The sequence below is a fragment of the Dermacentor silvarum genome, chromosome 11 (assembly GCF_013339745.2).
Source record: "Dermacentor silvarum isolate Dsil-2018 chromosome 11, BIME_Dsil_1.4, whole genome shotgun sequence".
NCBI lineage: Eukaryota > Metazoa > Arthropoda > Arachnida > Ixodida > Ixodidae > Dermacentor > Dermacentor silvarum.
Window position 1 is genome coordinate 87,856,687 of NC_051164.1, and position 25,679 is coordinate 87,882,365.

At 49.5% G+C, this 25,679-nt stretch overlaps 1 protein-coding gene across 2 annotated transcripts in view; it reads left to right on the forward strand.

Moving 5' to 3' along the window:
* The first annotated feature begins 719 nt into the window (after positions 1 to 719).
* The window catches only part of LOC119433813 (adenosine deaminase), a 28,356-nt gene continuing 3,396 nt past the window's right edge, over positions 720 to 25,679 (forward strand). Inside the window, exons 1-6 of one of the 2 annotated variants that reach the window (XM_049658437.1) lie at positions 720 to 744; positions 15,099 to 15,160; positions 16,045 to 16,167; positions 21,914 to 22,173; positions 23,134 to 23,306; positions 23,914 to 24,158. In XM_049658437.1, the coding sequence (XP_049514394.1) occupies positions 15,129 to 15,160; positions 16,045 to 16,167; positions 21,914 to 22,173; positions 23,134 to 23,306; positions 23,914 to 24,158 (833 nt within the window). In that variant the 5' untranslated portion in view covers positions 720 to 744; positions 15,099 to 15,128. Of the gene's footprint in view, positions 745 to 10,322; positions 10,424 to 15,098; positions 15,161 to 16,044; positions 16,168 to 21,913; positions 22,174 to 23,133; positions 23,307 to 23,913; positions 24,159 to 25,679 lie in introns of those variants that run through there. The other variant, XM_037701074.2, reaches the window with a different exon arrangement.

Below are 25,679 nucleotides of genomic sequence, written 5' to 3' on the forward strand. Positions count from 1 at the left end.
CATTGTATTTGTGCTTTACACGTTTGCCGATCCGCGGCGAAATCAAGCCTGTCGTCCATGACCTCCGAGTCGTCCCAATCTCGGAGACCATGCATATGCCATCGCACCTATTTCTCGACTTCAAAAAGTAGCGCCAACCCACGGCCGCCTGGATCGCCGCGCGCGCCGATCCAGGCGGCCGTGGCCAACCACTTCCCTCCTCCTCCGTTCCACTATCGCGCTCGGCGCGGCCAGCGCAATCGAGGCGCGATCTCGACAGTGACGCCGCCTTTTCGGACCTGCCGTAGCAGACGACAGATAACGCGCTACCAGAGGAAATCCGTGGAAAACTTCGATCGCGCCCTGCGGAGCAGTGCTTGAGGCGCGATTTTGCTTCGTCAGTCAGTAACTGGCCAATGCCGTTTTGGAAGCAGCAACGCGACGATGCGAGACGGCGCATTACCGAAGTGTGCAGCAAACCTTTGCGCTCGCCGGATGGTTAAAAAAAAGCCTTTCGCCCTCGCCTTGTCGGTTGCGGCAACTGAAGGCGCAGTAGTACGCCATCACAACTAGTCCCTAACACGTTTGATCCGTTTGTGCGTACAGCACTTTCGTCGCACAGGTCCGTCGCACAGGTCCGAGCAGGTGCCCGGTGTGCCACCCGTGACCCCTTGGCTACTGTCGACGCCCGTGGCTTGCGAACGCAGTACGCAAGCGCACTCAACATTGAGCGCACTCCCCATCGCGTCGTGACGCGGCAAATACGTATGTACTTCTGACTGCGTTTCGGCGTTTCAGCGATTCGAACGCGCTCGCTTGGCCACCGGCAGCTCGTTGTGCTGAGTAATGCCACTAGTGGGCTTTGGAGTGCACGCCTTTGCACGGCTGCCTTGGACACGCGTCATTGCGTGCGTGTCGCGTGTACAAGCGGCTGTTTCACAAACGCCCGCCGCGCGCTATCATGGGCCTCTTCGACTGTCCGAGAAGCTGCACACGCAATGCTCATTGGCTGAAAGCACTGCTTCGGGCAGTCCGGGACTGTCAGGGACGGATAATCGAAGAGGCCCAGTCTCTCCGAGCCCTTCCCAAAAAGGAAGGAACACTAGTATAGCGTTTTCTCCGCTGAGTGTTTTTTGAAAAGTGCTGCGCGACGTTGTAAGGTATTTGCAGAAAAGAAACCTTGGCCCACACGCGCCGCCACGAGACGAGGTAAGTCAGCCATCGCAATTCTCCCTCTGTCACAAATCCTTTGTTTCGCGCGGATAATATTAAGCTTGTGTTCTGTTCTGCCGACGGTTTTCTTGCGTAGTTAGTTCGTTCACTTCGGCAACATATACGAGACCTGTGAACTGAGCACAGAACACGTCTCCGCCGAGTTCTGCGTTTACCAATCGAAACCAACCTCGCTAAGCTGTGGAAGGCCGGGATGCGTTATAGAAAAACTGCATCGCCGTCCTGGGATCCCGGCTCTCTTGAGCACGTAGACAGGTGCCAATTAATACCTTCACGGCCATGGTCAATGGCCATGATCTCGTCGACTTGCGCGCAACCCTCCGCGGCGGCTGAGTACACGCGGTCAAGGGTACGAGTCCTGACCGTGGCGCCCCCATTCCCATGAGGGCACCATGCGAAAAGGCTCGTTTGGTTTTAATCCAATGCCCCTGTCTCTCGTAGCTCGTGTGCTCCTTGGGGCTGTTAAACCCGATCCATCATCAGCTTCACTCTTAAAGAAGTTTGCACCCTTTGGGGGCTTATCTTGTCCCGCAACGATAACCGTGATCCGTCTTGCCCGCTTTTCGATCTTCCTTTAACGCTGCGAGCCCGGAACTTCAAGGTCACAATCGGCAAGCGCGTTGTCAGCGAGACATAGCATTCTCGACAAAGTAGCGAGCGCAGAATTTTCAAGAAAGTCCCAGCTAAAAGTAGCCAATGTTTTACAAACAACGGATAGTGCTAGGAGGCTCAAACCAACTCAGTGGTGTTGAGGATTGCGTGTCCTAGTCTGCGGTATTTTTTTTTTCGTTTTGCAAAGTCAATTAGTATAAACTAATTGCCGAACTTTTTTTTAAATATTGGCTTCACCAAGAAAGTGCTAATACGAAAGTTGTTGATCACATTTAGAAATGGCCGACTGAAGTGTTCGCAACTAAGTACCATTGATGGAGTTGTTGTTGATGGAGTTTCTTGCAATTGGCCTTTAAATAAAGCGCGCGAAATACAAAAACAAGTGCGTGATACCGCCTAAAGCCCCTATGTATAAAAAGTAGCGCCGTTCTTAGATCTTGCCGCCACGCGCTCACCCCGGCGTTTCCTCCTCGCCGCCTCCTTTCGCCCCAACCTTCTCCGCTCCCCCATTGGCCAATCCATGCCACGTGGAAGCACGCGTTGCGCTTTTGTATATATTTTTTTCTTTCCAGCGTGCTCCGACCGCCATTGTCGGGCCTGTGCGACGAAAGTGCTGTACGCACAAACGGATCAAACGTGTAGGGACAAGACCTTCGTTGTGATGGCATGCTGCCGCGCCTTCAGTTGCCGCAACCGATAAGACGAGCGCAAAAGGCTTTTTTTCTTTACCATCCGGCGAGAGCAAACGCTTGCTGCACACGTGGTATTTGCGCCGTCTCGCATCGTCGCGTTGCTACTTCCAAAACGGCATTATTAAGACCAGTTACTGACTGACGAAGCAAAATCGCGCCTCAAAAACGTCTCCGCAGGGCGCGATCGAAGTTTTCCGCGGATTTCCTCTGGTAGCGCGTTAGCTGTCGTCTGCCACGGCAGGCCCGACGTAGGCGGCACCACTGTCGTTATCGCGCCTCGATCGCGCTGGCCGCTCCGAGCGCGATAGTGGAACGGAGGAGGAGGGAAGTGGTTGGCGCTACTTTTTATATATAGGGGTTTTAATAGCGCCACTATTTTAGCGCCCCCAAACGACCGACCAGTAAAGGACATTGTTTGCATGCTTTTTTCACTCGCGTGCCCTGTCGCGATCAGGCGCACAGAGCGAGCGGCGGTGATGAAGGTGTTTCGCGCTTAGAGGTGACGTGGCATAAACATATCATTCGGATCCACTTGTGGAATGAAGGATCCACTTGTGGAATGTGGCCCGAACACGCAAGGTAAGAAAACAAAAAAAGAAAGAAAGAGAAGTTTGGGCTTGAGTAAATGTGGGCAGAACTCTTTAATCGGGAGGAAAATGCAATTGCCATGTTCTTCTATTCGTTCGCGATCCTATCTTACTAGCGAGAGTTGCTGGCGTGTACCTGCGGCCACCGGAAACGCCCAGCCCGTCCTGGAACTGTTGTACAGATATGCGGATTTAGTTTCTTGATCGGTCGTCTGGGGGAGCGCTGAAATAATGGTGCTATGACGCGGTTGTTTTTGTATTTCGCGGGCTTTCTTTAAAAACAATTACAAGAAGCTCCATCAATGGTACTTAGTTGCAACCACTTCAGTCGGCCATTTCTAAATGTGATCGACAACTTTCGTATTGGCACTTTCTTGGTGAAGTCAATATTAAAAAAGTTAGGCAATTAATTTACACTAATTAATTGACTTTGCAAAACAAAAAAATACCGCACAACAGGACACGCGATCCTCAACAGCACTGAGTTGGTTCGAGCCTCCTAGCACAATTCGTCGTGTTTAAAACATTGGTCACTTTCAGCTGGGACACCCTGTATATATATAGTAAAGGCGTTTATTAGGCACCAGCTGTTTGGACCGTCCGTTGTTTGAAGGTCCGAGCTCTCAGCACGAGCGGCGTTTCTCGAGGAAAGCGCAGGAGGGATCGACCCACTAGAAAGGGCTGGAGAGCGTGACCCGCTATGGCGTTAGTATTCTTCGCTACAGTCACCCCCCGGAACGAAGAGGGAGCCGTCGGGCGACCTAACAGCTGGTCACTATGACAGGGTCATAGTAGGTCTGGAGGCGCTCGACGCTGACACTGTTGCGTCCACGACGGCGCATGTCCGCAGAAGGTTCAACTGGTTCGATCACGTAGTTTACGGGAGATGTGCGTTCGACAATACGGTGGGAGCCTTCATACTTGGGCACTAGTTTGGATGAGAGACCAGGTGTAGCCGAAGGAATCGAAAGCCACACAAGCGCTCCAAGAAGGAAGGTGGGTGCAGAAGTGGGATGTAAAGACCCGTGCGAGATCGCGGCACTCCTCAGCATGTCTTGCGGTGTCAGAAATGGGCGCACATTCATATGCATCCGGCCGGTACTGTAGAATTGTGTCGATGGTGTGCGACGGGTGCCGACCATACAGTAAGAAAAAAGGTGAAAAGCCAGTGGTGCTTTGAGTAGCAGTGTTATACGCGTAAGTTACAAAGGGCAGAATGGCGTTCCAATTAATGTGGTCGGAGGCGACGTACATAGCAAGCATGTCCCTTAGCGTACGGTTGAAGCGTTCTGTAAGGCCATTGGTTTGGGGGTGGTACGCCGCAGTTGGGCGATGAACAACGTGCCATTCCTTGAGAATGGCTTCAACTACTTAGGACAGGAACACACGCCCATGATCACTGAGTAGTTACTGGGGTGGCCCATGTCGCAGGATGAATCGTCGAAGTAGGTAGGAGGCAACATCGCGTGCTGTAGCTGCCGGTAGGGCGGCTGTTTCGGCGTATCGCGTCAGGTGGTCGACGGCCACAATGGTCCAGCGATTTCCAGCCGACGTCAGGGGAAGGGGCCCATACAAATCGATGCCGACGCGTCCAAACGGCCGGGTAGGGCAAGGTAAAGGTTGCAGACCGGTGGGCGAAAGGCGGGGTGAAGATTTCTGGCGCTGGCAATCGGGAGAAGAGCGAACAAACTTGTGAACGTAGCTGTACATCCCGCGCCAGTAATACCGCTGTTGAAGGCGCTGGCAAGTCTTGAAAACTGCGGAGTGCACACACTGTGGATCAGCATGGAAAGCTGCCATACGTCGGAACGCAGACTGCGGGGTACCACTAACAACCACTGGCGCCCGTCGGGGTTATAATTGCAGTCGGTGAAGCAGGTTGTCGCGAATGGCAAAATGACGTGCTTGGCGACGTAACGTGTGAGTGCTGTTGTGCCGACGAACTAGAAAGCAAGTCTATAAGGGAGGCAATCCAATGGTCCTTGCGATGCTCAGAAGCGATGGTGTTAAGGTCGAGCGAAGAAACAACAATCTCGGATAGTGAGGAGCAGGCATTGTCAGGCAAGGGAGAGGGCGTCGGCGTCAGAATGCTGGCGTCCGTTGCGGTACAGCACCCGGACATCGTAGTCCTGCAGGCGAAGTGCCCATCGAGCAAGACGGCCCGAGGGGTCCTTCAAGGACGACAGCCAACATAGTGCATGGTGGTCCGTGACTACGTCAAATGGACAACCATATAAATAAGGCCGGAACTTAGTCAGAGCCCAGATGATGGCCACGCATTCTTTTTCTGTCACAGTGTAATTTGTCTCAGCTTTCGTAAGCGTACGACTTGCATAAGCGACGACATATTCAGGAAACCCTTGTTTGCGTTGGGCAAGAACAGCGCCGAGGCCGACGCTGCGCTGGCACCTGTGTGCACCTCAGTAGGAGCTGTCGGGTCGTAGTGGCGCACAATCGGCGGAGACGTAAGTAGATGCCGGAGTTTCGTGAAGGCCTCATTGCACAAGGGACGACCACGAAGTGAGGGTCCCGTTGCGTGACAGCAGTTTCGTCAGGGGTGAGATGATGGCGGCGAAATTGCGAATAAAGCGTCTGAAGTAAGAACACAGACCAATGAAACTGCGCAATTCTTCGACAGACGTTGGCTTAGGGAATTCGGCGACGGCCCGAAGTTTGGCTGGATCTGGGAGTATCCCATCCTGGGATACGACGTAACCGAGGATTGTCAGCTGCCGAGCAGCAAATCGACACTTCTTTAGGCTTAGTTGTAGGCCTGCGTTTGTTAAGCACGTCAAAACACACCGTAGGCGTTGAAGGTGAGTTGTGAAGTCCGGCGCAAAAACAACAACGTCGTCAAGTAGCACAAGCATGTGTGCCACTTCAAGCCGCGCAGAACTGTGTCCATCATGCGCTCAAAAGTTGCGGGCGCATTACAAAGTCCAAAAGGCATTACGTTAAATTCGTATAAGCCGTCGGGTGTTACAAAAGCTGTCTATGGCCGATCAGCGTCTGCCATGGGTACTTGCCAGTACCCGGAGCGCAGATCTAAAGACGAAAAGAATTCCTGCGCCCTGTAAACTGTCAATGGCGTCATCTATGCGCGGGAGAGGGTAGACGTCCTTGAGTGTGATCTTGTTGAGGCGCCGGTAGTCGACAAAGAACCGCACAGAACCATCTTTCTTCGTAACGAGGACGACAAGGGATGCCCATGGACTGTTGGAAGGTCGTATCACCTCGCGGCGAAGCATGTCATCGACCTGTTCATTGATTACACGACGCTCTGCAGGAGAGACACGATACGGTCGTTGCCGCAATGGCGGTTGCGAGCCAGTGTCGATGCGGTGCGTAACAGTGGATATCCGGCCTAGGGAAGTTTGCCCGACATCGAAAGAAGAACGAAATTCTTCTAAGAGGCACAAAAGTTGAGATCGCTGGGCCGGCGTAAGGTCAACGGCGATAGAAGAACCGAACACATCACTGGAAGGTCCCTCACAGGTAGAAAGAGCAGTGAGCGCACTGGAACTAGCACAGCAATGATCATCGGGGAGGTCTATAACTTGCACGTCTTCGATCGCTTGTACATGGCCGAGACATTGCCCTCGGGGCAGCATCGCAGAGTATGGAAACGGGTTGCAAACGAAAATGGTGCTGTAGCCCTGTTTGATGTCCACTGTCGCAAAAGGTAGCAGCAGGCCTGTCCGGGTGAGAAAGCGGTCAGATGGAGACAGTAGTGCAACAGCATCGGAGAGGCCGCTGCAGTACATGGGCACGACCGTTGATGTGTTCGGAGGAACGTGGGTGTCGTATTGAACAAGTAGCTTCCTCAACAGCGAAGTATTGTCGGTGAGCGGCAAATCTAACAGCGGCGAGAGTTCCAGCTCGGCCCGTGCGCAATGGATAACGGCGTTGTGGCGAGAGAGGAAATCCCAGCCGAGGATAACGTCATGAGAACACGAGGTGAGGATGATGAAATCTATGGCGTACAGAAGGTCGTCAATAACAACACGAGCAGTGCAAGCCGCTGAGCACTGGCTGTGCGGAGGGACAGTCCAGAAAGGGGCGTCGTGACTTTCCGAAGTAGGCGGCAAAGCTTAGCGTCCACAACACATACGGCGGCTCCAGTGTCCACGAGTGCAGATGCGCGAACACCGTCAACAAACACTTCGATCACATTTGAAGGACTGCGTTGAGGACTTTCACGTTTCGACGGCGCCGCAGCCCTTACCTCTTGGACTGCGACAATTAGTTTTCCTCGTCCCGAGTTACGGGCCGGGGTCGCATCGGCGACAATGAGCGACGGCGTGGAGACGGGGAACGGCGGGTAGGTGGCGTCGGGCGCAGAGTCGGTGACATAGCCGAATGGGAGTCGGAATATGGACGGTTGAACTGGCTTGTCATGGCTGATGCGTCGCTAGGCGGCTGAACGCGATTACAATAACGAGCGATGTGACCGGCATAGCCGCACGCAAAGCATATCGGCCGGTTGTCGGAAGTACGCCACCGGTTCGCTGGGGTAGGTCCCATCTATTAAGAGGTCGCGTAGTACAGGGCGGCTGCTGGTATGACGGCATGGTGGGCTGCGGTCGGGGCCTAGCTGCGACGTTGGCATAACCGAGAGGCACACTCGGAGAGAGTGGTTGAGTCCTCGCGACGACTTCAGCGTAGCTGAGAGGTGCAGCCGTCGGGACCTCTTGGGGCGTCGCGATGACATCAGCGTAGCTTAGTGGAGCGGCCGCAGGAAGATGTTGATGCTAGTCTGTTGATGATGATGCTGGTCAGCACCTCCACCACTTGTAAAGGCGTTTATTAGACACCAGCCGTTTGGGCCGTCCGTTGTTTGAAGGTCCGAGCTCTCAGCACGAGCGGCGTTTCTCGAGGAAAGCGCAGGAGGGATCGACCCACTAGCAAGGGCTGGAGAGCGTGACTATATGGCGTTCGTATTCTATATAGTATATATATATATATATATATATATATATATATATATATATATATATATATACTGTACGGTGAGCGGTGGTTGTTGACGCTCTAGCTCGCGCTCGCCAGTAACCAAACCTGCCTTTCGAATAGCCTTCTGCAATGCAACGTCCAGGCCTGCTTGAAGAGCAACACCCCCATTTTAAGTGGTGGAGGTGCGGGGTACTGTTCATCCTGCAACTTCGCAGCCGGACGCTACCATCAGCTTTCACCATGACTGATCCTGGCCCATCGCAAGCTGCTCCCGTGCCAACGACAATCCTATGTGCTGGCGTGCCCCGACAATGCGACCCACCTATATTTAGCGGCACCAACGACCAGGATCGTCGAGTACGAACGAGTGAGCGCTTGTAACAAATGGGATGACCGCACCAAGCTCACGAACGTTCACTTTTACGTCACTGATGCAGCCGGCCTCTGGTTCAAAAACCATGAAACCGAAATTACGAACTGGTCGACCTTCACGTTAGCCGTCGCGGAGGTCTTCGGTCGTGCCGCCGTGCGCCGGCTTCGCGCGGAACAGCGCTTGCGCAGTCGAGTCCAACGCAGGGAGGAGACATTTACAAGTTACATCGAAGATGTTCTCTCCCTGTGCAAGCGCGTCGACCCATCTCTCGCCGAAGGGGAAAAATAAAGCACATCATGAAAGGAGTCGACGACGATGCATTTCAGATGCTTGTCGCTAGGAACACCCAGACGGTAGCCGACGTGATACAACTCTGCCAGACTTACGACGAGCTGCGAAAGCAGCGTGCGTCGACGCGCTGGTCAGCGTGCGTCGCCGTGCGCGTCGCGCACGTGCAGCGTGCGTCGTCGCGACGTGCGTCGACGCGTCGACGACCTGCTCAAGATACAACAGACATTTCCACCCTTGCCAACGACGTCGCTGCTGATCACACCGTTTTGCTACCACACATAAAGCAGTTCATCCGCGAGGAAGTTGCACGTCAACTTTTCCTTGTCGCCCACACACCTGAGCCAGCGCCGTCATCTTTCGACCCACCTCTTCGTGACGTCATTGAGACGCAAGTCGCCCAGGCACTACCAGCTGCCCCTCCGGCGTTGCCTGTCACTACGCCACTAACTTACGCTGCCGTTCTTGCCAGAACACAGCCCCCATCTCTTTCTTGCGCCTACCAGGCCACCGGGTCCTTCTACACGTCGCCGCCACCCTCACGCACGATGCCCCATCCTTCTTCGCCCACCGGACCATCTACTGTGAACCCGTGGCGTACCTTTGATAACCAGCCCATATGCTTCTCATGTGGTCTTGCGGGCCATATAGCCCGCCACTGTCACCGTCGCAGCTTCCGCTCTCAAAACGGTGTGGCTTCACCAACCTATCAAGCTGCTCAGCATTCACCACGAGTTTCTTCTTCTGTCGCCGACCCGTATTCTACACGCCGCCCGTTTGACTCACGCCGGTCGTCTACTCCCCGTCACCGATCTATCTCCCCCGATGCTTCGCCGACCTAGCCCCGCACGAGAGGAAAACTGTCAGCCGCAGTTCCCGAGGCAAGAACTGCGCCGTCATCGAACTCTCCAAGACCTCATTTTTACCCGCCCAACGAAATTGATTTATTGGTAGAAGGTATCGCCGTACGTGCACTTGTCGACACAGACGCTGTTGTTTCTGTAATTAGCGAAAAATTGTGCCGCGATCTGAGAAAAATGACCATCCCGCTTACCGATGTTTCCCTGCGTGCGGCTACCTCACATCACGTCAAGCCTACCGCTCAGTGCACAGCCCGTGTAATTATTCGAAATGTTATGTACGCCGTTAAGGTTGTCGTCCTGCCCCGATAATCCTACGACGTAATCCTAGGATGGGATTTTCTGTCTACTCATCAAGCCCTCGTGGACTGCGCTCGTGCTGAACTCACATTGACGACGCCGTGCCCTGACCTCTCTCTCTCTTCTCTCTCTCTCTCTCGCTATATATATATATATATATATATATATATATATATATATATATATATAGAGAGAGAGAGAGAGAGAGAGAGAGAGAGCTTCTCATTTTAAACCTCTGCAGCTTGCTGTGCCGGTTGCATACCAACAAGTTAGTCTGCGCAGGAGAGGACGATGCCAGCAATAGCTAGAGAAACACAAAAATCTGCGATAGGCAATGGCGCGGCAGTCTAACAGCTGTGGGGCCGAAAAGACGGGCGGAGAGGGAGAGCGAAAAATAGAAAGAAGCGAACACAACAGGACGCGATATCAGCAGCTCTCCTTTATACGGCGCGCAATTCTGCCAAAGCACGGGGGACTGGCAGCTGCAGCTGAAACTACACACACCGCTCTGGCAACTCCAGAGGAATGGCTCTCCCCAAGTACAAGGTATGCGCCTTTTCTTTAGAAACACTTATAAATATTGATTCCCTTACTTGAGTGGTTCACTAGAGAAAGAGAGAGATTTAATGGATACTATAGAGAGGTTTTACTGGTGGCATGGTGCACTTTTGACCGGTCACAGGAAATCAATGAAACAAGATAGAAATGTGAAATCTTCAAGAAATAAAAGGAAAACTCTCCAACTTTCATACCTGTTCAGTGCAGTTCGATGTGGACGGCATTTGCTGGCCTACACGCATCTAAACGACATTCAAGTTCTTCCCACACATGGTTAAGGACGTCTAATGTATGTGAATAACGTATGTGATTCTCTGTTTTATATATATGATTAATGTCGTTGATACGTTCACTGCACACATGTTGCTTCACATAGCCCCACAAGTAAAAGACTCATGGCGTCAGATCCGGGGATCGTGGTGGCCATGGCTTGACAAAACCCCTGCCTATCCAGCGCTGGTCCGGGAATGTTCTATCCAGAAACTCACGAACAATGCTGGCGTAATGTGGAGTCGCGCCGCCATGTTGAAAGATGACACCTGCTGAAAATTGTGGCACTGCGTACAATTCCAACGTGTCAGCGTAATTATTTGACGTCACAGTCTGCTCCGCAAAGAAAAATGGGCCTATCACTTTACCATGCGTCAGGCCGCACCACACGTTCACCTTGGGGGTGTTACGTTCGTACTCAACGTCGGCACGAGGATTTTCAGCAGCCCGCATTCGGACGTTGTGGCTATGAACATGTCCAGAGACATGGAATGTCGCCTTATCGATAAGTACAATCTTCTGCAGGAATCGTTCATCACTGTCGATATCATGAAGCACATCTGTAGCAAACGCGAATCGTGTGGGTCTATCCGCCGGTTTGATAGCGTGCAACAGCTGCAATTTGTAACCGGAAAAACGCAGACGTTTATTCTGTAACACCTTACGAACTGTAGTCTTGCTTAGGTGGAATTGTCGAGCACACGCACGCCAGATGTCATAGGGCTCCTTAGGTAGCTTTCCCGTATAGCCTCTACAGACTCGTCGCTTTCCGATGGCCTATACCAGAACGGGGTTTGGCCAACAAACTGCCTTCTTCTTCTTCTTTCTGGGATTTTACGTGCCAAAACCAGTTCTGATTATGAGACACGCCGTAGTGGAGGGCTCCGGATTAATTTTGACCACCCGGGGTTCTTTAACGTGCACTACGACGCAAGCACACGGGCGTTTTTGCATTTCGCCTCCATCGAAATACGGCCGCCGCGGCCGGGACTTCGATCCCGCGATCTCGTGCTCAGCAGCGCAACGCCTTAGCTGACTAAGCCACCGCGGTGGGTGGCCAACAAACTGCCGGTATCATTCAACTGCTTATCCCACCGATTAATGTTATTCCTATGTGGTGGTGCTTCGCGACGATATTCCCGTTGCACTTTGGTCACGGATTCGAATTTAGCAAACCTCAGTAAACACAGAACTTTCCTCTGTATACCATCCACATCTCGACTGGCGTGGGCGCGCGGGCTGATCCGCTACTGCGCAGTTCGTGCTGCTGAGTCATCACCTGTGTGCGCACACCCTCGCGCATCATACTCCGGAAACTTGGAGGGATTTCCTTTTTTATTTGGTGGAGATTTCACATTTCCATTTCGTTTTGTTGCTTTCCTGTGACCGGTGAAAAGTACACCATCACTTTACGGACACACTGTAGTATATAGCACGCTACTCCAGATGGATAGGATGAAAAATGAAATGATGAGCACTGTTCACAACACAGGTGCACAACGTACACAAAACACAACAGTCTGCTAAAGTGTCTCATTGAGACCAGTGTCTCTAAGGGAACTCAAAAGTACCTTCATTGAGCGACATGCAAAGGCAGCGCTAGTGCATGGGCCAAACACGTGTCTTTATTCAAAGGATGGCAGTTGGTGAATGTTGAGGGCGGAAATTTTAAGGCCTTTCTTTGTTGTGTGCGGGGTGATCACTTTTAAGCTTTGCGGAATTTTTAGAAATCGCCTGTGGCAGATAGCACAATTCTTGTAGTTGAGCTGGATTATTCGATGAGGCTGACAGTACTAGCACAATAAATCGAAACACATATTGAACTAATTAAAAAATACTAATTAACTTATTCATTAATTTCTTTACTTGACATAGTGTAATTTACGAATCGTAGCCGGCGAGCTTGCAAGACATGTCCACTTGAAATTATTTTCTAGGATGACACCAGTTTGGAGATATTATTTCCAAAAGTGTGGGACGAAATGCATGGGCTTTCCAGTTACTTTTGTGCTTCATTGCGTTAAGCAGCGTTCTGTTAACAAAAGTAAGTGGAGTAACAGTGCATTTTTACGGCGAGCTTGATGGCGTATGTCTCGAAACTGGTGTCATTCTGGAAATTCATTCCAAATGGGTACGCCTCGCGTTCTCACCGGCCACAATTCGGAAATCACAATATATGCCGCAAAGTAATTAATTAAGAAGTTAATTGGTGAATTCTTGTTAAATAGTTAAATATGTGTTTTGGTTTCTCGAGTAAGTAATGTCATAGCTCCTCTCGGAATAACCCAGCTCATGGACTAGAGTTATGTTATCTGCAACAGGCGATTTTTTTTTAAATGACGTAAAGTTTAAAAATGATCACCCCGCATACAGCCATCTGTACTACCTCTAGAGATGTGCCGGTGCACGGCTCTGTTCTCTACGTAATTACGCAATGGAACAAGAAATGGTACCTAAATATTCTCGCTGCAAACAAATAAATACCTTCAAGTGCATAATTTATTTATTAAAGCGAACCTTGATATGATTTCTTCGTCGGGGTTTGGCGTGTCTGGTCGCGGGTGCTCACCGAATACAGTGGGCCAATTGTGAAGCTAGTGCAATACTAAACTTGGCCGATCTCGGATATGGTTTAATGAAAACTGGGCCGATCCATTAGACTGCAATCCGTAGTCGCGTATAGGTCCCGTGTGCGTCGCGTGGTGAGCACGGAATCACTATGCTGCAAAACGTGGTGAAGAAAATGTACGGTTATTTAAAGCATTCAGTTAGCCGCTTCACGAAACTTCACGTTGGACCAGCGTAACTTGTTCTGCCACAAAGTATCCTCCCAAAATTACTAACACTAAAACCTCGGTATATAGCGAAGTTGAAGGGGCAGACAGAATTACTTTGGTATATCCATTAATTCGTTATGTATATTATTACATGTACTGTAATACGAAGCTCTATACGGGGATTTAAAGGGGAATTCCGCCTACTTTGTTATATCCATTATTTCGTTATATCCCGTATTGTTGTATACCGAAGTTTGGCCTTATATGGAACTCTGGCGGCTATTGTTTACGGGCGCTGAAAGTATACGAGAGTTCAACCAGTACGCGAATGTCGGTTAGTATCTGCCTAAACGTCGTCCTTCTGGTTTCAAAGGACTTTGCGACGTTGCGACTGCTCACTTCAGCAAAAGTACTGTCATAAATGCAGCAATGCGTGATGTCTGTGCGCGTGCGCCGAGTCCTTTAATTGCCTCCTGCGTTTAGAAAAAAAAAATGTGATTCGCTTCGAAATTTAGGTCAATAAAGTCAGCTAAAACGTTGTGAATAAAGGTGTCTGAAGCTACAGGCACGAATGTTAGATAAATGTTAACCATCATTTCCATTCTGGCTGAATGATCTCAGCGACAGAGTTCCCTCTAGTAGTTTTAGTTACTAACTTCAACCCCGAAGTTGCGGCGCCGGCTTGCCGTGGTGTCGTGGATTTTACCGGCGTCTATTGGGGTCAAATCAATTGTTTCGTCGGCGACAAAGTACTACACGTCGCATTCTTTCGAAGGGAATCACGGAGCCAACTTACAGCACGTTTCAAGGAATTGTCGTGCACCAAAATGGCCCGAATACAAGAAAATAGGTTAAAATCCGTGACGTATACGTCACGCTAACCAACTGGCGTTCAGGGCCGGGCTGGGGTAATGTGACGATTCTGTATTCCAAACACCATTCATTTTCGCGCTCCGCCAGTGGTCAGAGCGGCGCTCCAGCTGCGTTGTCGACTACACAAGCACGCCGTGAACAGTGGATGATAAGGCCCTTGAATCACGCAGCCATCATGACCCATCCCGTCACCATCACGTCACCGTCACGTCACCGGCGTCGGTCATGAGAAAGCGCGTTTCCACGCCGATTTCTCCTTAAAAATGGGATGACGTTTGACGTTAAGAGCATCGGTCAACGTAACCAACGTTCCGCTTTTGAGGATAACCTGGCGAGGAAACGTTGTCTGGCTACGGACGACGGTGACGTGGCGGTGACGGGACGGGGCGTGTGATGACTGTGTGAATCAGGCATATATGAGCGGCATACAATCGATCGGAAGAAATAGCTACAAAATCGCGCTCCTGATTTTGTCATGAAATTGACCGCTCGCCCTCCCCCCCCCCCCCCAAAAAAAAAAATAATGAAAGAAGAGATTGAAGAGGAAAATTTGGCGCAAATTGTTTTCGGTATTAACGTAATAATCATTTTCCGCACAAATCAAAGTAGAGTATTGAAGCTGTACGGTACTACTGTAAACTGAGACATTGCTGCTCATTCGTCACGCTTTAACGCGTGTTTGGATTGGAAGGACGAGAGAAATCATGCTCTGGGGTTATTTTGTTCTTTGTTCTCGTTTTCAGATTCAGCTGCATAGCCACCTGGACTCATGCATGCGTCACGCGACTATATGGGAGCTGGCACAGTTAAGTGACAATTCACCGGCAGATGTGTTGGCGGAGAGGACGAGAATTCTCGTTTCAGAAGTGAAGTCGTTTTATACTAGCACTACGCGTTCGTCTGTGAATGACCTGTGCAACGCTATCGCGTGGGACGCTCGCGATTGATATTTGTGATCGATATAGTTATATATACAGTTAAGCATTACAGCAGAGAATTCGATACACCACCAATGCAGTTCCGGCGAGCACAGAGTGTATGTGGAGCCCCAACGAATCCCTAACATAAACATCCCTTCCACCCCTTTCCCCTCCTTGTTAACTGCGAATCGTTCTTCGCCTCTTACCAGGTACTTTGCGGTCGGTAGGTTGAGTTCCCATCTCGCCTCGTTTGAAGCCTCTTCAATGGAAATAACTTACGTTTCTGATGGTGGGATTTGAACCAGGGTCCCATTGTTGTGTGGATAGGTATACTTGAGTTTCAAAAGCTAATAATACCATTGATAGATAAAACATCTTAAACGGGAAATCGGTCGCAATGTACAGCGCCAAAGAGGACTTGGTCAAGAACAAAATAGTAATTTTATTGAAGGGTCGTCTTACTGTAGCTGGGGTTGTTAAAGTCGCTGTTAGCACACTAATATACATAAGAAGCCATTGAATATGTATACTGCACAAGAATAGCGAACTGGGTGACTTGGAGTACATGTTCATAATGTGCAATGAGGAAAGAGGCAAGGACAAACAAATGCTCTCGTCTCACCCGCTCTTATCCTTGTCCGTGTTCTTTCTTTTAGCGCTGTACATTATGAGTATAACTCACCCCATTCTTTAATCTTGTGCAGGAGATTGGTTCGTACTGATTGACTGAATGACTGACCTCTTGCTATTGATGACATGCTCTGAACAGACAGAAAGGCTTGGACTTGGGTTACAAAAGCGTGGAAGATGTCCGAGAAAGGACGAGACCAAAAGAGGGCACCACGCTCGCCAACTTCCTGAAGGAAATCTTCGTCTTCCTCAAGGTCGTAGTGTAAGGCTTTTTGCTGGACTAGTTGGTACGCGTCCCTCTTGGAAGAAATGGCACAAAACAATACAATACAAAAGACTAGACGACAGGATAGGCACCACTAACAACTTCATTTTCTGAAGGCAGTGAAATACACATATATTCCCCACATCGCATGCACACCGTACAAATGCTCGAAATTCCCATTACGATACCGCATTGAAAACATCCCCGAGGTACCGCATCTCAGACGCATACAACGATATCGATGTCATTTACCCATTTCTCTCCTTTTGCTTAAAACAAAATCTATCTGCCTTTAGAAAACAAAGTAGTTTGTGCCACCTGTCCTTTCTCTATTCGTATGGTGTCTATTGTGTCTGCTTTTGTACCATTTTCTCCTTCCTTTTGTAAACTTAGTACTTCAATTTTTTTCTTGAAACTTAACGATTTTAGGCAATTTTTGTAAAACGTATGAGCTTTAGAGGTATGCGAATATTCGATGGTCCTTTTTCTCGAATATTTGTATTCGATTCGATCCTCAATTTAGCTATTCGAAATGCCCTAATTAGATCCCAAATCAAATCTGCTTCCTACAGTTGCCAGAGCTTAATTTTATCTCTCAAATGCAACACACATAATTAAAATTTGTTCAGCGATTGTCTCATGAGAGCATTCCTGCGTTTCACATGTACTTCAATAAGGAAATTGGAGTTGGCTTCCGCTTAAAAATGCATCTACATACTGTCGTGCTATTCTGGGTACTGTTATATTCCGCCGTAATGTCAAGTCGGCCATCTTTTAAGTTCTGATTGGCTCACAAGGTGGCTACCTCTTCTAGCCGATTGGCCCGAACGCGAACATGGCGAGAGTCGGCAACATGGCGAAATTGGACAGTATCTATGAATAGCACACCTGTTCGCATTAAAATTAGTTCACTGCCAGAAAAGACGGCTTTATGCAGTCCAGCTGCGAACGCTTTGGCTGGGCAGCATGCCCAGCCAAAGCGTTTTCATGGTGAAATTTCGTGTTAACACTTTCGTGTTAAAACTCGAAAGTGTTTTATGTCGCGGTCCACCATCAACTTCTTGTGCGCGAATGCGTGAAATATGCTCTCTCTTGACCTAAAGTACCTTTATAGAAAAAGTAGTGCCATCTACTCTCTCCTCCGCGGTCTCCTCTCCTAAAACGCTTGTTTTTTTTCTTTACTTTTTGCTTGCGAAAGCAAGTCGACGGTGGCGCCCCTCGAAAGCTCCCGCTGAAGCTTTCAGGCCGGGCGCGCGCCGCCGCCGCCGGCGACGGCGGCTGCGCAGAGTAACTTTCGACATGGGTCTGAGGCGCAAAAAACAAAAACAAAATATAAAGAAGTGAAAGCGTGCACTATCATCGTCCAATCGGAGATATAGGAGAGAGAGAGCAGCGGCGTTGTTCAAAGGATGGCGGTACTTTTCCGAAGGTATTGACCCTTTTCGCGGCGTTCCCGTGGGCGCTGCCATGTTTGATCACGTGGTGACGCGTCCATTGCTTGCCTCAACTGCCTCCGTTGCCTCCTTGTTGGAAGTGTATGACGCCGGCGCGGCTTAGAAAACCTCTGTTTTCGGAGATATCGTAGACGGTGACTATAGGTGGACGACACGAAGCTTTGATCACAGCTTCAGAGAACATGCAAAAGCGCTTTCGGAGCTGATTAAGCTATGTCCAAACGGCGCAAGCAGCGTATATGGTGCTTGTTCTAAAAGCGGGGCTAAATATGTATTCCAAGCTATCCAAACATTCCGCTCATGAATTCAGTCAGGATTAGTGTGTTTTGCTCTTTGTTCTTTATTTGGCAAATATTTTGAAGCGGTGGCTTGTCAGTTTCTGACTCAGAGAAGGTTCTCGGTGCGGCCACTATCTGATTATGTTCTGCCTAATCGCTCGCGGGTGTGCTCAGTTCCGACAGATTTGTTCTTGCTGCGCACAAGGCTTGAAACTTAGCTGTTTTGTACATTGTAATACCTTGTAGCAAATATATATTACAGCTAGTAATTCGCTTACTCTTGTGGACCGTCACATTCAGCTTCGACCATTCGTGCGCCATCGGTGTAGTCCGTCATTTATTGTGCGTATACAGTGCGCATATATTCAAGTGTGCGCCCATTCACTTATTCTTGATACTTCGGCGATAGAGTGGGCGTAAGTTTTCCTGCAATTTGGGATAGATGTGTATATAGATAACGTGCGCGAAACTTGCTATGACAGGAAGCGGCACTACTCCATTTGTCATTGTTTAACGAGTGGTACTCACTCTTGCCGACGTTCTGGCGATGAAGCCCTTTCTTCGAAGGTTAGCGATGCAAGGCTGGCGGATGAGCAAATTTCTGTATCCTCGAAGAAAGCCGTACATCACGAAGTGCCGGTAACACGTTCGGACAGTTTCAGCAGCGATCCGCGAACTTGGTGACACAGATTCATTCTATTCCTAAACATGCCAGTCACTATTTTTGCAGCCAACTAATGCACATGTCTTCAATCCACATGATTCAATCTAGCATGATTGGAGCACAGTGTGTTAGCGAACACTCAGCTGCATTTCCGACAGCTGATCGCACAGAAGCAAGGTAGATGCGGTAATGGTTTCGCATTCGTGCGCGGTCGCTGAGGAGACGTATGGCGCGCCGCCATGAGCGCCATCTCGTTTCTCTAAAACAAACTGCTCCGCGAAAAGGGTCAATAGGGACTTTATCTTGACATAGGAGCATACTGTATAGGCTCCCTTTATCTTGACAGGGATGGCTTCGCCATCTAGGAGCGTTGAAGCGAAGTGCTCCATAACGAGTGCCGACAGTGAGGGGTGCGACTGTTTTCACAACAAATCCTCTAACGCCGTGTATAGCCTGGTGGAGGCGGGTGGAGGCCTTCTGTAGTTTCCGCACATGGTTCGTCTTTCGCGTCCGATTAGCCCCTGACGCCGCGTCGCCTACGGAGTGCAGCTTCACCGTGCATCCGCAGTGCTTACACGCCGCAGAAAGGCAACGACGTCGACGGGCCTCGCTTTGGTCCGGCGAGGTACGTACACGCCAGCGTGAAGAACGCCTTCGCGCGTTCGCGGCGCACGCCACGAACTCTGCCACTCGGATTTTTGAAGCTGAGTGCGTAGCAACTCAACCGGCTGTCCAACACACTACGGAGCCCGACCGAAGTGCTCGTACTTTCACCGAAGCGACTCGGCAGCATGACGCTGCGCGCCAGGCAAACCTGCAACACGGTCGCCGACCCGCAAATGGCGCGCCTTTCACTGCAGCGGACCGTGAGTTCACGAAGCAAACATGCAACAGTTTCTGTGAAGACACGTTTCACTTTCGTGTTCTACCGATGATGCCTTTGAAATAGGGATCAACCGTATCTTTTTTTTTTCGGCCACTTTGATTTGATTTCCCATTTGGCTTATCATTTCTACACTTTAATAAAACTACGAAATAATTTCCCCTATGCTTTTTCCTTGGCTTCATTATCTATTGGCTTGATATGGTCGTAGAACACAGGTGACGTAAGAACACTTGTCAGTTGCAGAAAGTGACAGTATTGTCACTTGCTGCATGACATCTTCTATATAACTTAATTGTGTAAAGAAATCGGTAGTTGTGCCCAGTGCAAATGTTTTTATTATGCTTATAATACAGCAGCGCAAAAAAAAAAAACACAGAAAAGAAAGAAAGATAGGAAGAGCGAAAGAAAGAGTGAGATAAAGTAAGAAGGCAGGAAGGAGTAATTTTAGATTTAAAGTGCATTCCGTTTTGCATACTTGAAATACCTTTTTTCCACTAACCCTCAGTTGAAAGACGGCGCCTGTATAGTGGTCCTTCCTTTCTCGCCCGTCCTCCTTTTCTTTTATGCGATAGCAATTAGATGGACACATCCAAAGCGGATTTCTGCCGACGTGCGTCGCCGTCGCCGTGAGGTTTCCGTATGACGTCAACGACGATGAAATCGTCGCCGCGTCCAGATGCTGAATTGGCGAGTGAAAGGGCGCGAGGGGACGCCGCTTTCACGGGAGCGAACGCACGTCGAGAGCAAACGCGCGTTCTGCGCCGTGCTCCCTGAAGGGCTGCAGAATTAACGCGTCTCTTTCATCCTTACAATCACCATAAATATGAAGCCGGGGGAGGGGGAGGAAAGGGAGGCGACGTTTAGCTGCGGCACGCAAGTGCCTATTCATATCAGAGGCTCCGGCAACAGTCACCAACGCCGCACGCATTTTGAGCGAACGCGGGCAAAACGCCGACGGCGTCGACAACAGTTCTGCGTGTGCTACCAAAGCCGCTCACCTTACCGGTGCTGCTGCATGTCGCCCTTAGGGCCTGTGTTTTTTTTTTTCGGCCACTTTGATTTGATTTCCCATTGGCTTATCATTTCTGCACTTTAATAAAACTACGAAATAATTTCCCCTATGCTTTTTCCTGGCTTCATTATCTATGGCTTGATATGGCTTCGTAGAACACAGGTGACGTAACTGCGACACACTTGTCAGTTGCAGAAAGTGAGAGTATTGTCACTTGCTGCATGACATCTTCTATATACACTTAATTGTGTAAAGAAATCGGAGTTGTGCCCAGTGCAAATGTTTTTATTATGCTTATAATACAGCAGCGCAAAAAACACAGAAAAGAAAGAAAGATAGGAAGAGCGAAAGAAAGAGTGAGATAAAGTAAGAAGGCAGGAAGGAGTAATTTTAGATTTAAAGTGCATTCCGTTTTGCATACTTGAAATACCTTTTTTCCACTAACCCTCAGTTGAAAGACGGCGCCTGTATAGTGGTCCTTCCTTTCTCGCCCGTCTCCTTTTTCTTTTTATTGCGATAGCAATTATATGGACACTCCAAAGCGGATTTCTGCCGACGGCGTCGCCGTCGCCGTGAGGTTCCGTATGACGTCAACGACGATGAAATCGTCGCCGCGCTCCAGATGCTGAATGTGCGAGTGAAAGGGCGCGAGGGACGCGCGCTTTCACGGGGAGCGAACGCACGTCGAGAGCACGCAAACGCGGTTCTGCGCCGTGCTCCCTGAAGGGCTGCAGAATTACGCGTCTCTTTCCTCCTTTACAATCACCATATATAGAGAGCAAACGCGACTTCTTCCGTCGCGCGAAAGGCCGTGGGGGGATGGGAGGGAAGGAGGGAAGGCGACGTTTAGCTGCGGCACCAAATGCGTATTTATATAAAAACGTTGCGAGGCGAGAAGGTGGGTAAGATTTCCGACGCTGCTCCACGAGTGTCCTATTCCGATCTTGTCGAAAACCTCCGAGCCGCCCCCAGAGGCCCTGGCAACAGTCACCAACGCTGCGCGCGTTCGGTGCGAACGCGGGCAAAACGCCGACGGCGTCGACAACAGTCCTGCGCGTTGATGGTGCTGCTGCATGTCCAAGTTTATACAGCTGATAAAACTACTATCCTTACTCCGTACTAAGTTGCTATCGCAATTGATGCTTCGCCTTTCGGGTGAAACTGCGACAATTTTTTATTCTGACATTACGCTGCTGTAAAGTCAAACGTCGATATAACGAACCTCGATTTAACGGGGTTCGTGATGTAACGAACCATTTTTATTCCCTGACCTTAGTTCCATCAAGTTAACGAAACCTTGACTTAACGAAATTCGCGATATAACGAAGTTTTTCGCTGGAAGTACACCTTCGTTATATCGAGGATCGACCGTATTATGAACATATTATCCAACTCGTCCATTCCTCTTAGGCGCTGCGTTTAAATATGGCGCTCCCCTCTCCGGCACAGCGGCGACCGGGAGGCCATGGAGCGCGTGGCTTACGAGGCGGCCATCGACCAGGCGACCGTGGGCGTGCTGTACAGCGAGATGATGCTGTGTCCTCAGATGCTGGCCTCTTCAAGCACTACGCTCCGGTGGCAAGGGATGCCCGAGAGCATGGTCAGCACCAGGGACGCACTGGACGCTGCGCTACAGGGACTGCGCAAGGCTGAGCTGGAGACGGGCGCCAAGTTCAGGCTCAACCTGTCTTGCGCTCGTGGAATGCCCGGTTAGTATCGCGCCTTGCCCGTGAAAGATGTCACGAGAAGGATGTAGGCAGAATACAGCGCATTTTTTTTTTTAGTTGTCACAGGCTTCCTAACTTTATCGGGAGTTTTCCACTAGGTACCTTTTTCTTTCACACAGTGGTGGCTTTAACGGCAGTGACGTTCTCAAGTATTATTGCGCAACAAAAAGACACGGACGGGAGAGAAGAACACACACACCAAGCGCAAACTTTCAACTAAACTTATTGTGCCACTGAATCAGTTTACATGTGTGAAGCAGTATATAGACTGTGCATGCGCTTACTTGAACTGAAAAGGATTGCGCATTCATGTAACATAGTTACGAGTCAAGTGATGCCGCCTCCAAGAAACTTAGTTCTTTTTCTGTGAGAGCCAGTGAAAGGAAACTAACACATTTATCACCCAATTTTTTATTCATCTGCGCTTCAGTTATTTCACGGATAAGCTGCGTCCTGCCACGGGACACAATCGTGCAATAGTCCTCGATAGGTTTGCAGCCGTGATCGGGACAATGAATTTTCTTTTGAAGCTCTCTTTCCCCCCAGTGGGTGAAGCTGCGGACGACGGAATGATTATTATAGCGATGTTCTAACAGCTCCGCTGTAAAAGGCATTCGTGTACCGAACAATAGGTCAGGCTTGATCTCACAGCAGGTACGTTTCTTTGGGACGTTACACCCTATAATTTCGATTTTAAACACAGGCACGCGCACACACTAACGGTGGCTGACTGTGTCCGAGTATATGGTGAGTAATTGTGCGTGCGATGAAAACGATGCGTACGAGAACAACGACAAGACGACGGCACGTCGAACGAGGCATGACGACGACAACGGCGGCTTAAGCATGTCTTAACCCTTTATACTTTACCGCAGCTCTACGTTCCTTCGCTTCTCACACTGCTCCTCGTTGCGACACTGACAAAAGCGCGCTGTCTCGCAGAGTGGGCGCCCGAAGTTCTGGAGCTCTGCCGTGAGTACAGCGGCCGAGGCGTGGTTGGTATCGACGTCTGCGGCGTAGTCCAGCCCGTCGAAGGACAGTCAGTGCGGGTACATCCGAATGCTAACGACTACGGTGAAGAGGTCACCGACCCCTTGATCATCCACACTTTCCAGGCGAGTTCACGCGTCAACCACATCGTTATTTTGGTTTAATTGAACCCTTAACGAGGGGAAGGACAAAGGATGGGTTACAGGAAGACTCGAGGCTTCAATGGACTTGCTAATGCTCGCACATATGATGCGAGCATTTGCAAATTCTTTCTTTTTTTTAAGGAAAGAAGCAAAGAAAGAAATAAAGAAGAAGAAACATGATCCACTAGCTGAGTGGTTCCCCGCGTTAAAACATTTCTTTGGTTCATATGTGTAAGAATAAACCTGTAATGCCCAAACACAGTTCCACATCAAGGAAAAGAGGAACAAATTTTTCACTGTTATTTCTGGCCAAAGAGTACAGTTGTGAAAAAAAGTTAATTTATAGCGTAATCATTACAATACTTAATTAATTCATAATTGGTTTCTTGAACTATCCGCAGCTGAAACTTAACTCCATCCATACTCCTGCGTATCAAAAACGCAACTATGGGCGTATGGGCCCATCAGCACTATGAGGTATCAAACTCAGCGTATCATATACGATACGTTAGGCATTACCGGGATAAGTGGGGCTAAAACTGACATAATATAATAAGAATCCCCGTTACACCCTCTTGCCTCGACGCAGCGTGCTGTCTCTTGCGGCGTGCACCGTACCGTGCATGCGGCTGAGGCGGGACCCCCAGTCACCGTGTTGCGTGCCGTTCGAGAACTCCATGCCGAGCGCATCGGCCACGGCTACCGGGCAGTCGCTGATGGTGGCGACGCCTACCGGCAAGCGTTGGCGGCGGGGGTCCACTTTGAGTGCTGCCCGACGAGCAGCTACCTCACCGGTGGCGTAGACCTCAACGCTGCGGAGCACCCCATATTGAAGTATGCAAACACACGCGTACACACGCTTGTCCCTCTCAATAGTAGGTTTTAGCGCAGCGGAGGCAAGCTTAGCTAATGAATGTTTTAATCGTACCAGTTGGTTGATTGACTGATTGATTGATTGGTTGTTCATGGGCAAAATCGCGTCACTCACTCTGACGAATGGACCATGAATCGGACGGTAGGAGCTGGGCGTCAAGAATGTAATAACGCTTTGAATATAAGGTGAAACGAAATAAGTAACAGGAAATTAGGCTTCTATCTTGTACGGGTTCGAAAAGCCAACGTTCGGTTTCGCCTCACGCGGTTGGCCTAGGCCGCGATATCGGCGCGGCCTGGACAATCGCGTGAGACGAAACCGAACGTCGGCTTTTCGAACACGTACAAGATAGCGGTCTAGGAGATCAAATTGTCTCATACAGATATATGTGCTGAATAACCAGTAACATTTCCGAAACCCTGCTTCGAACTTCGAACTTACAGGATAGTAGGATTTAATTCGCGCGCAACCAGTGAATGACGAAGTGAAACGCTGCTCTGCGTCGTCACCTATGAACTAGGTGCTCGAAATCGAAAATGCAGCTAAGCTATAGAGAGAAGGTACTCAATGGACATGCCGTTTCTTCATTTTGTTTAGTGCATATTTCTTTATATAACGTTTTTTGTTTCGTACTGTGCTGCTCGGGGCGATTGTGCCTGATTCTCGCGCTCATAGCTGACGTGACAACTCACTGATAAAAAATCCTTGTATAGGGTTTGTGTTTTTGCATATAGCATATTCACCGGCTTTTGTTTGGAAAGGCATAATGCTTTGTTAGGTGAAGTCTGACATAATGGGAGGACATATACAAATCGCCCACAGACGAAAGGTCCGAAGAAGTTACAGCTGTAAGTTTGTAACCACAACGTTCTACTAAAATTTCCACTTGTTCATGTCTTAACGTGATGCGTTCGCGATATCAGCTTCTACGCTTAGTTTTGAGCCATAGTTTTAAGCCTGCACCATCTCTAACGACCGAATACGTATACCAACGTCATATCGGACTCCACATATATAGTTCTTGTAAAAAAATTAATCTCCTCTACACTTGCCCTTTCGCTTTTGACTTATATACACTCGAATTCTTGGGTAGAGTCGTTCCGGAAACTCCGTAATGGCACTTCTGGCAGACCATGCAGATGAAGACCTCCATCAGCCCTGCACGGAGGGCTGATGGAGGCTGTACAGTCGCCGTACAATAAGGAAGACGCATTTCTGGCTGCTTAACTTTAACACAGCTCGATGTAGCGAGGAAACATCGCTTGGTCAACTTTAGAAAGAAGACACATTGAGGATTGACACTAGTTCAACTTAGCGCTGGTAAAGCAGTCTTTAAAAACGCCATTTTTGTAAACCACGCGGTTATGTGTGTTGAATACTAAATACTATTCCCTTCAGACTCGGCGTCCACGAAGTGTCGTGGACGCATGTCGGTAGCAATCTATATATATATTTTTCTTTCTTGAACTGCTTGTGGGCCA